The sequence below is a fragment of the Gigantopelta aegis genome, chromosome 3 (genome assembly GCF_016097555.1).
Source record: "Gigantopelta aegis isolate Gae_Host chromosome 3, Gae_host_genome, whole genome shotgun sequence".
NCBI classification, from domain to species: domain Eukaryota; kingdom Metazoa; phylum Mollusca; class Gastropoda; order Neomphalida; family Peltospiridae; genus Gigantopelta; species Gigantopelta aegis.
In genome coordinates, this window is record NC_054701.1 from 12,687,385 (window position 1) to 12,699,795 (window position 12,411).

General features: G+C 37.9%; 1 protein-coding gene across 1 annotated transcript in view; it reads left to right on the plus strand.

The window, feature by feature from the left end:
* The window catches only part of LOC121367534 (isoleucine--tRNA ligase, cytoplasmic-like), a 55,273-nt gene extending 42,863 nt beyond the window's left edge, over window positions 1-12,410 (plus strand). The window contains exons 26-31 of the mRNA XM_041491764.1: window positions 782-1,072; window positions 5,707-5,802; window positions 5,919-6,086; window positions 6,874-7,119; window positions 10,175-10,474; window positions 10,832-12,410. Coding sequence (XP_041347698.1) covers window positions 782-1,072; window positions 5,707-5,802; window positions 5,919-6,086; window positions 6,874-7,119; window positions 10,175-10,474; window positions 10,832-10,960 — 1,230 coding nt within the window. The 3' untranslated portion in view covers window positions 10,961-12,410. The remainder of the gene's footprint in view (window positions 1-781; window positions 1,073-5,706; window positions 5,803-5,918; window positions 6,087-6,873; window positions 7,120-10,174; window positions 10,475-10,831) is intronic.
* The last annotated feature ends 1 nt before the right edge of the window (window position 12,411 follows it).

Genomic DNA, 12,411 nt, shown 5'->3' on the forward strand with positions numbered 1-12,411 from the left:
AGTAGTGATGGACAGAAGTGGTGGAAATTATCAAAGTAAAAAACATTTTTGGATAAACTCCAAACTTTGGCTTACCTATATGTGTTAAACCTCTGTATTAGCTATTTCTGGCATATCTTTGAAATAGGTATTATGTGTTAAATCTATGGCTTATCTATTTGTGTTAAACCTCTGGATTAGAGTTAAACCTCTGGATTAGCTATTTGTGTTAAACCTCTGGATTAGCTATTTGTGTTAAACCTCTGGATTAGAGTTAAACCTCTGGATTAGCTATTTGTGTTAAACCTCTGGATTAGCTATTTGTGTCATATCTTTGAATTAGCTATTATATGTTAAATTTATGGCTTTGTTTGTGTTAAACTATATTTGTATCAAATCTTTAAATTAGCTGTTACATGTTAAACCTCTGTATTAGCTATTTCTGGCATATCTTTGAAATAGGTATTATGTGTTAAATCTATGGCTTATCTATTTGTGTTAAACCTCTGGATTAGCGATTTGTGTTAAACCTCTGGATTAGAGTTAAACCTCTGGATTAGCTATTTGTGTTAAACCTCTGGATTAGCTATTTGTGTTAAACCTCTGGATTAGAGTTAAACCTCTGGATTAGCTATTTGTGTTAAACCTCTGGATTAGCTATTTGTGTCATATCTTTGAATTAGCTATTATATGTTAAATTTATGGCTTTGTTTGTGTTAAACTATATTTGTATCAAATCTTTAAATTAGCTGTTACATGTTAAATTTATGTTAAAAACCTATCAATTTAACTAAAATTGCAGGAGCTGAATGTGCGTGAGTTGACGACGACGACGGACAAGGAGAAGTATGGCATCCACCTGAAGGCTGAACCGGATCACAAAGTACTCGGCGTCAAGCTCAAAGGAGACTTCAAGCCGACGATGGCCGCCATCCAGGCGTTGACGGACGCGCAGCTGGTGGCGTTCAAGAAGACCGGAGAGATCGTGGTGTGTGGACACACGCTGCTACCTGAAGACCTGCGACTCATGTACACCTTCCAGGGAAAGAGAGACCAGGATGCCAGCCAGTACGAGGCCCACTCAGAGGGAGAGGTTAGTGCTGTAAGGGCACGCAATAACTGCCAGTCGACGGTTGTTCAAGGGGCGGGACGTAGCCCATTGGTAAAGCACTCGCTTGATGCGCGGTCGGTTTGGGATCGATCCCCATCAGTGGGCCCATTGGGCTATTTCTCACTCCAGTCAGTGCACCACAACTGGTACATCAAAGGCCGTGGTATGTACTATCCTGTCTATGGTGTAGTGCATATAAAAAATCCCTTGCTGCCAATCGAAAAGAGTAGCCCATGAAGTGGGGACAGTGGGTTTCCTCTCTCAATATCTGTGTGGTCCATAACCATATGTCCGACGCCATGTATCCGTAAATAAAGTGTTGAGTGCGTCGTTAAATAAACCATTTCCTTCCAGTTGTTCAGATGTTAGTTCGCTTAATCAGTGGTTAACAGAAATGTTCAAAACCAAGGACTGAATCAATATTAATAATAATTGAAGATGTGATGTTGGAAATTGATTTAGAACAATCAGAGGTGTCCATGCATGATCGTAGGGCGACCAACATAATGGAAATATTTTTCCAGAATTTTCAGATATTTTCATTTTTATGCGCTCGAACGCCCTTTTTGAAACAATAATTTAAAGTACTCGAAAACATCATTTTCATTTGCAAAATGACAATACAAATGAGTATATCATTATTTAAATGTGAATTGGAACTTCCTTATAAAAAGACCCCCTACCCCACCTACACGCACATACACACACACACCAAAAATCATCAACAAGTTCACACAAAAAAACCCACTTTATTAGCAAATATTGTATTACAGTTTAAGACTCCCACCTACAGATTAGCAATAAAGTGACAAACAAACTTGGGACAAATGTTATTTTTATGTAGGTACATTGCCACATATGCACTATTTCATCATATGCATGTAGTTGGGTCGAACTGATTTGTGGCGAACTGGTTCAGGGATGAAATGTCTGCTACCCACATTAACACTGGCTGCCATTTTGCATTGTGCTTACATTACTATTACAGTAACACTTTTGGGGAGCCAGTGTACAGAAAAAAAATTGCGTTATTATTTAACTTGAATAAAATAATATCGGTAGTATATTAATGTCATGGATGCGTCATATAGTAGATTAGTGGTGGCCAAATAGTATTTACTCAAATGTTGCATATGAAAGCCAATGGAAAGAAAACTGTCGGTTCGGGGTTTTTTGTTTTTGTGCGATCGTAGTGTTCTTCTGTTATATATTCATGCTTTCATCCACAGTGGCAAAATTGCATACATACGTCTATGATATTTAAAATATCTTTAAATGAATATCTAAATTATTTGAGTATAAAAATTAAGAAAGAAAATTTTCATATATGGCTTCAGTTTACTTGACATTTTCATTGGTCGGCTGTTGACAATAGACACACGCCCGTGGCCTGGGTAATAGCACAAAAGTAGGCAAAATGGAGCTCAGGTTGAAATGAGTGATAAAGATATTTAATTCTAAGAATGTAGAATGTAATAAGAATTAGTTGCTTAAAAAAACTATTTGAGTGAATTTGAAAAAATTCTGGATATTTGGCATCAATTCCAGAATTCCGAGTACTTGATGAAAATTCCGGAAAGTTGGTCAGCCTGTGATTATATCTAAAGTTTAATGTATATTTGTGTAAAAATAATTAAAAGGAAAATATTACACTAACCCAGGGTTAATTTAACTGTGCTTTGAACAACAGGGCCCAGGTTTAATTTGGCAACCAAAGTCCTGTTTGGGCGACTTTAAATATAAAAAAATAATTGCGTTAGACACTCAGAAATATTATTTAGGCAATCTTCTTTCTATAACATATGAGCCACTATTAATAATTGTATGGCATACATTTATTCCACATTAAAATCTTGCTCGTGGTTCACAAAACTGAACGTATCGGCTTACCATAATGGGCCATCTTATACTTTCGAGCCCTGACTCGAATAAAAACATTAGGATCTTAGAACAGAAAGTTCAAAAGTGAAAATATTACGTTCTTACAATATGAACAGGGTATTCATGAGTTAAAGTACAGGGGACAATATTTTGAAATCTGAGGTAACCGGAAGTCGGTTCACGTGGTTTTTACCTAGGTAACCAATTGTTCGGTTACGTGAATTATATTTGCGTAACCTGTGGATTACCTGATCGGTTACCTCAAAGTTAAGTTGAAATTATATCTTAAATACATACATAATTTTTAGCTCAAACATAAAAGTTAAAACAAAATACAAAAGAAAACTTTTTATAAAACAATTTTTAATGCTTGCAAATCGAAAGAAGTGACTTGTAGATGTTTCCTTTGTTCTCGTACGATCGTAGCGTTGTAGATTTATTATTATTATTATTATTCACCACTTGCCATCGGGATCGCAAAAAGTAATTTTGAGAGTCCCGAATCTAAAAACCACTGTTCTCGGCCACCGTATTCTAGAACCTCTGTGCAGCTTGCTGAAGTTAACACTATTGTAAAAGGACTTAATATCAGCCCAGTACTGAAACAAAATAGATACATTTGTAGGAAACATGCCCATTCCCTGGTTCCTCTGAAGAATAATGCAAAACACTCAGTCACTCACTGGTGCATGATTAGACTAATAGTTTTTTTTATATAAATAACAAATAAAGGCTACCATTTGTCACTGATAATTTGTAAAAATTTAGTATACACCAGATTTTAAAAAAAACCCCACCAAAATCCCAAACAACAAATGTCCAGTTCCTCTAAACTATAAAACAGGCTACTCATTGGTGCATGATTAGATTAATAAAAATAAATCTTATAATACATAAAAAGAAAGACCACAATTTGACACTGATATTTTGAGGTGGCGATGGTACTTTCACTTTATCGCTGGCACTTCTATACTACAGTGACGTTCCAAATGTTTGTTATTTAAAGCTCATTATGCGATGTTAGTATTTTTTAGCTTTTGTGATATTTTTGTTTACGTTAAAACCGTGTTCAACCTTTGTAAAATTATAGGCAATCCAATATTATGTCTACATATATACCTTTAGAGATAGAATAGCAGCAGATAATTTAGGGGCCTTAGCGGTCCGTGCACATTTCTTTGAAACTTTTGGCTCGACTCTATACTGAGCCTTTGATGATGATGATGATAACTAGTTTAACGTGCCCATATACCACTAGGGTTTCGAACACGCCCATCCCGAGTCCGACCTCCGATAAGATCGGTGGCCTGACTCGGGATGGAGGGGGGGGGGGGGGGGGGGGGTGTTTGTGTTGAAAATGGGCAGAATTTTGAAAATAGCAATTGGTAAAAAAAGTTAATAGAATAAATAAAAAAAAGTAAAAGGTTACAAGCCAGAAATAAAAAGAATTGACTGCTCGGCCGAATATTTATATAATTTGGAGCATTTTAGAAGGACAGTCCAAAATTAACTCAGAGAAAGAAGAGAGGATCGGACTATTTAATAATATTTAAAAAAAAGAAGTAATTTCGACATAAAGTTTTGAACGCAGATCTAAAAGTTTAAAGTCCGATCGATATGTCCACGCGAGTGGCCTCGTTAAGGCCGTTTGGGTGCACAGCTTAAAGGGACGAGATGGGTTGCATCCCGTCAAGAAAACCCCTAGATTGACAGTCGATAGACGTTGAAGGTGTAGTGCTGTGCTGAAATACAGATCTTGAGAAACCGGATCCGTCTGAACAAGAGAGAGTATCAGACTAGGGTATAGTCCAGTCGTCATGGGTTGGTATAGTGGTGCGGACGGGCCCGACTCCGGAGGATACGAGATGGTATCACTATAAAGCAAAGTAAAGTCTAGAAAAGAGTAGTAGGGGCCGACCCCGCTTCCTATTTCTTCTTAGAGTGGGGCGGTCAATCTTCCAATGCTGCTAGGAGCCTTTGGTCGCAAGTTACCACCGTTGCAATATACCGTTGGCTACTGGTTTGCTGCACATCAAGTATTTAAAAATCAGTCTAAAACATGTGTCGGAATACTAGTAGTATGTCTGCATGAATAAACTTACTGTAATAGTGAAGTCTGCAAGTTTTAATTTCTGAACGTCTACAGGTCACGACGTAACCGATTTGCGGTTCACGTAAATTTAATTTTGCGTAACCGACACGCAAACAGAACGATGGTTCGCATGAAATATTGTGCCCTGAAGTATTAGGTTGTCATAATATTAAAAGAAATGGATATCACAGTAGGAAAATATTAGAATCATGCATAAATATAATCTCAGTATCACAGTCACAATATGCAGAGGGAATTCATGAGTTAAAAGTTTTGGATCTCATAATATGAACAAGACATGATGTAGCTCAGTGGTAAACTCTCACTTCAGGTGTGATGGGATGCAGGATCAATCACTCTTGGTTGATGCACTCATGCACTCCCACTACTGGTATATGATATCAAAGGCCAGAGTTTTAATACACAAAGGCTGTTTGTCGACAGTATATGACTTTGGAATCATGGAATGTGTGTTACAAACATCCCTTTTTGCTGTTCATTAGGATTAGACTTGAAATAAATTTTGTGACTGTATTGATGTCCTCTCTATCTGAACTAAGTCTCAAAATAACTACAGTATGATTAAATACCTAAAGTATTCTTTCCCTTTCCTTTACAAATCATTTTTGTTATTGTTTTGTAGCTGCTTATTTTGCTGGATGTGACCCCAGACCAGTTGATGTTGGATGAAGGAATAGCCCGCGAGGTTATCAATCGCATACAGAAACTACGAAAAAAGGTACTTCTATACAGCGTCAGTTTAAAGCTTAGTGCTTATGTAATTTAAAACCTGTTCAGCAGGATGTATTTCTAAAACGTATTTACAGAAAGTTAGTTGTTTGATTTTGGTTGCAGGCAGCACTGGTTCCGTCACATGACATAACGGCGTACTACAAGGCCTCTCCCGATCTGTCTCGCATCATCGACGAGTTCACAGAGTTTATCTGTAGCACCATCAAACAGCCTCTTTCCAGATACCCCGTGAGGCCACACAGTAAAGTGATCATACAAGAAAATATGATGGTATGTCATTTATTTATACATTTAGCTGCAGTTAAATGATCATATCATTTATTTATTGACTTGGCTGCTGTCAAATGTTTGTATCAGAAAATATGATTACATGTCATTTGTCCATACACTATGATTTAACTTAAAACATAATGAATCATTGATTATAGAACCGGCCTTGGTGGTGTCGTGGTTAGGCCATCGGTCTACAGGATGGTAGGTACTGGGTTCGGATCCCAATCGAGGCATGGGATTTTTAATCCAGATACCGACTCCAAACCCTGAGTGAGTGCTCCACAAGGCTCAGTGGGTAGGTGTATACCACTTGCACCGATTAGTGATCCATAACTGGTTCAACAAAGGCCATGGTTTGTGCTATCCTGCCTGTGGGAAGCGCAAATAAAAGATCCCTTGCTGCTAATCGGAAAGAGTAGCCCATGTAGTGGCGACAGCGGGTTTGCACTCAAAATCTATGTGGTCCATAACCATATATCTGACGCCATATAACCATAAATAAAATGTGTTGAGTGCATCATTAAATAAAACATTTCTTTCTTTTTTTGATTATAGAATAATGCAATGGATAGTGAATGCTGTTTTGTATACTGTTAATTATGAAATACAGAGTTCATAGAAGTGTTGACAAGTCTGAAAAATAATGATTATTTCTGGCTTTGTAAATACTACTAGTGTTTAAAATATGTTTGTGGATAGATCTATAATACAAATGCACAAAAATTTCCTGAATACGTACAATTTTTTCATGAAATGATTTTGTGTTAAATAATTTGATTTACAGGTGAAAGCCAACAGTTTTGAGTGTACCATTGTTGAGGGTCACGGCGTGAACGCTGCTGGGTCTGAACTCTCACCTCAGCTGGCCTCAGTACCAGTGAAAGGTGGCATTACGCCGAAGTGCAAGTTTGTCAACGTGGAGCTGTGTGGCACGAAACCGCAGGAGGGAGTGAGTGGAGTGTGCGCCACCATTCTTCTTGAGAACCCAGCTGGGCGGTGTGCCGTAACCATGCAAGATCTACGACACCAGGTTGGTGGACACTTTTCTCTGACACTGATGGAGGGTTTTGTGCTGGGATGTAGCTCAGTGGTAGACAGTTTGTTTGTTTATTTTGTTTAACGAAACCACTAGAGCACATTGATTTATTAATCATCGGCTATTGGATATCAAACGTATGGTCATTTTGATGCAGTCATAGTAGCAAGGGATCTTTTATATGCACCATCCCTCAGACAAGATAGTACATACCACATCGTTTGATATATCAATTGTGGTGCACTGGCCTGAACGAGAAATAGCCCAATGGGCCTACCGACAGGGATCGATCCTAGACTGGCCGTGCATCAGGCATATACTTTACCATTGGGCTGTGTCCCACCCATCTCAGTGGTAGAGCCAGTCACTTGAGTTTTTTTAATTTTTAGACATTTCACCCCCCCAACCCCATTATTAAATAATTTGATGCTCGTTTTCTTCTCCAATTTATTCTTGGATTGTCCTTCCAGCATGCTCCAAATTATATATATATAATTATATTACTGTATATATACTGACACACAATGAAAATGCAAAACAGATATTTTTCAATATTTTGTTGTGATTAATGAAAAATATATTTATTGGACCTAAAATAACAATTGATGAGAGGAAGCCATTGATTGGTACTTTTGTCTGGGTTTTAATCCTGGTTTTGTTCTCGTTACACATACAATAGCAGAAACACACAAAATGGTGTGAAATGCGTTCACTACATGCTCAATCATGCTGCATGCAATGCACGTAAAATGCCAGTATGTGGACACATAAAAGTCACATAACGGTGTCATATTCCTCGTCACATTAAGAATGCCACGACTCAGAGAAGAACAAAGGGAGCGAGCGTTGGGCATGGTTCAAGGGGGAACTTCACAAAGCCAAGTTGCTAGGGCCTTCAGAGTCCATCCATCAACTATTGGACTACTTGTTGAATGTCATCAGCAGATCTTGAGTGTCCGCGATCGACCTCGACCTGGTCAACGTCCCGTTACGACCCCAAGCCAAGATCGGCAGATTCGACGATACCACCTCCGTGACCGGTTCAGAACTGCGACGATGACAGCAAGCAACACGATAGGACGTCATGGAAGGCCTGTCCATCCGATGACAGTCATCCGTCGACGGTCATCCGTCGACTTAGAATGGCTGGACTCAGATGCAGATGCCCATACAACGGTAACATCATGACACCACGACATCGTGCTGCGAGACTACAGTTTGCTCTCCAGAATGGTAATCATCCACCAGCCTTTTACCAGAGCATTGTTTTCTCAGATGGGCCCCGTTTCTCTGTCTCCTTTGCCGATGGAAGAGCACGTGTGTACAGGAGACTCCATAAACGGTACGCTGACGATGTTTGAGGGAACGTGATCGGTTTGGCGGAGGTTGTCTGATGGTATGGGGGCAATCAACTGTGATTTCAGGAGTGATCTCATCATTGTCCACGATGCCCTTACAGCCCAGCATTATGTTGACGTTATTCTAAGACCAGTTCTCCAGCCACTTCTGTTTCAACAAGACAATGCCCATCCACATACTGCAAGAATTACCCAGGAATTCCTGCAACAAGCCGGTATCACCGTTATGAACTGGCCCCCCGTTTCACTGGATTTAAACACAATTGAACACATGTGGGATGAGTTAGGACGTCGGGTACGTCACCGCCAGCCAGCACCGAGTAATGTCACTGAGCTTGCACAGGCATTGCAGGAGGAGAGGAGGAACATTCCTGTGGCTTATTTGAGATGTTTGTGCCAATCCTTTCCCCATCGTCTTCACGCATGCTCACGGGCCAATGGTGGACACACCAGATACTGACCTTGATATGAGGGGGTTGAACTTTTCGATTACGAATACAACTCGAATACTGATGATAACTGGCCATGTTTCCATGTGAATGTATCTCATGAATACCAGTCATTAATGTCATATTACATTATCCATCAATTCATTAATAGTTTGTTGTTATTTGCAATGAAAAGTTGTTTTTGCGTTTTCATTGTGTGTCAGTATATATATATTGGAACAGTCAATTCCTCTATTAATTCTATTTTGGCCTATAAAACATTTGTCGAAGCTTTCTTTTCAATAAGCATTATTCCAAAGTGTCCATAAGTAGCGATTAATTCCACTCTGATCTTTTATATGCACCATCCCACAGATGGGATAGCACATACCACAGCCTTTGACATACCAGTCGTGGTACACTCAATGGATGGAACGAGAAATAGCTCAATGGGCCCACTGACGGTGATGGATCCCTGACTGACAACGGTTTTCAGGTCAATCAGTCAGTTAACCATTTGATGTGTGCTTACATCCACTGAAGGATCAAACATCACTGTCTAGAACACATCCTGCCAGTCGGTGGGCCCACTGGGCTATTTCCCATTCCAGCCAGTGCACCACGCTGGTACATCAAAGGCCGTGGTACATGTATGTACCACCCTGTCTGCAGGATGGTACATGTAAAAGATCCCTTGCTGCTAATCGAAAAGAGTAGTCCATGAAATGGCAACAGCGGGTTTCCGCTCTCAATATCTGTGTGGTCCTTAACCATATGTCTGACGCCATATAATAGTAAATAAAATGTGTTGAGTGCATCGTTAAATAAAACATTTCTTTCTTTTTCTTTTGAACATATCCTCCAAATTGTCCAGTGGATGTGTCCAAGACCTATTTCATTCCAGATATTTACAGTAATCAAATGTAACAAATTGGAAAATGTTGGGGCATTATTTTGATTAGGACTGAGTGATCTGACTACAGAACTATACTGGCATCCCCAAAAAACTGTACACACATAAAATTAGAATGATTTGATAAATATTGAAAAGAACCATTTTAGAAACCACTTTACAAACACTTTGCATATATCACGAAATGCATTATGACGTTTAGTTGTTGAACTTCTTGATACTTTCATATCTCACTATACCCTTTGTTGGTTTTTATAAGACATTTTCAAACCTTGTAAAGTTTCTTTTGGACATCCAGATATATATGGTTCTATACTATTTATACATCATCTTCTGTTGTGTTTCTACAGGCGACTGCAGTGTTTGGACTGAGAGGTCTGAGTATGCAACTGTTCCTTGATGCAGACCTCACACGGGAAGTTAAACCTAACGACAAGCCCATTGATTACGCCACACAAACATTTTTCCTCGCCCCAAACAACATAGACGTCCATCAATGTCAGGGTCAGTGCAGCGACCTCAGGTCACCGGTGTGTCACTTCGTAAATGTAGAACTGGTGAGGAAAACAGCTAAAGGAGAAGTCAAGGGGACACTACTGTTGGAGAACCCTTGTGGTGATAGGTTTACTACAGACCAACTTACAGAGCAGGTGTGTGAGTTGGTGTTATCTGTTAAAACTTGTAAAAAAATCTTTTAATTAGCATTAATATTGGGCAAAATTTTTATAATCCTAGTATACATACTAAGTTTTCTAAATGTGTAGTTTTGATGTTAAGAAAATCTCACTTTTATATGATAGATAAGGACTTGGAATAATATCCTTTTACAATGTATTTATTAAATTGTTGAGACAAATATTATTGCCCTTTTAATGTTTAGAACTCAGAACACACTTTCACAGAGTTATGGCCCTTGAATTTAGGAGATATGGACATTTGTTGGGCCCGGTAGGGGACATGTATTGCTTCAGAATGCTTGTTTAATCTAATTTTATGTTTTCGTTCAGGTGAAGACCGTTTTTGACTTGAACAGCTCCACACCAGTCCTCAGCAGAACGAAGTCCGTCGAGGATGAAATACACGTTTCCAACATCACGAGTTTACACTCGGAAACACTATATGCTATAGTTAATTAGAAACTTCACAAATGCTGTGCACTTCTTATGATGACACAACAAAATACGAGTACCTCATACAAGAATAGCCACGAGAACAGCCAATTGTGGCAAGACAAGCATTACAATTTTATCGGTTGCAATGCAATCGGCTGTTCTTATAAGAGAAACTTATATTGTGTGGCATCACTTTTAGTCTGGATTTAATGAAGTATTTTTAATAAAGAAAATATATTTTCTTGCTGCATTTCCAATAAGTGTTTTCAAGAGTTTTGGAGATTCTTTGCTATCAAGTCAGTATGTTCTTCTTGACTGATATATACAAATTGGTGATGTGAGCAAATAGCTGTTTATATATGTATTAAAATACAGTACCCAGTGATATTAATCTTAGCAAGCAGCTGGACAGAAACTGACTGTTCGTATGGATCAGAACTAAAAAAAAAAACTGTCCAGACTAAATAAATATGTTTGTGGTGTGTTTCAGCCTGTTTGAAAACTATTTAAATACACACAATTATATATTTTTCTAATTTGTTTTTGACAGTACTGGGCCCATGCTTATAAAACTTTTAGAGTCCAGACTCTGTCTCTAATGATGTCTTTCTCACATACAATTTGTATGGCATTGCCATGACGTTAGTCTCAGACTCTGTTCATGTGCGCATCAGTTACCAAATGAGGACTTGACAAAAATGTAGTTTTAGTGAGTTTGAGCCAGGTGTTGTCCAAATGGCAGCATTAAGGTCGTCATGTAATAAACATATTTCAGTGTATATAGTTGATAAATATTTCAAATTATATTATATTAGAAAGTGAGCATTCACACATGTTTTTGACAGTACTGATCTTAACTTTGATTAATTGGGCATTGGGAGTTTTTAGTTTTATTTCCCAGTTAGTTGTGAGGTTAATATCACAAATGCTATGTAAATTTGTGCAGTAGATTCAAGTTCCATCAATGTAAACTTTGTGTATTTAACTTTCATAATATGTCTGATATGATGTTAAATCCCATTTTGTTTTATTGTCTTTAGTACCATCTAATATTATTATAAATAATTTTAGAGACAGTCTAATAAGTTGAAAAACTTGTGTCCAATCAATTTCTTTAGTTTTTTTCTCAGTACAATAAAATAGGTTTTAGTCGGTCATTACGAACGAAATTAATGTTTTAAGAACTGAACGATCTTAGTTATTGAAAACTATCCCCTCAATGTGCATTAATATAATAGACTAATACTTAATTTAATTTTTAGAAAATTTACATTATGATAATTTATGTGATTATATTGTAGAAAAATGTTTCATTGTTTTTTAAATGTAAAGATTTGCAGCTTGTAGTCATGACTTTGTAATAATGGCTTCTTGAAATTGCATAGAGATACAGCTTTAAGTTTTAAGTAATTTTCCTGTTAATTTTTCAGCTTATTTATTTCCCTGATGGAAGCAATAAACATTCTGTTATTCAT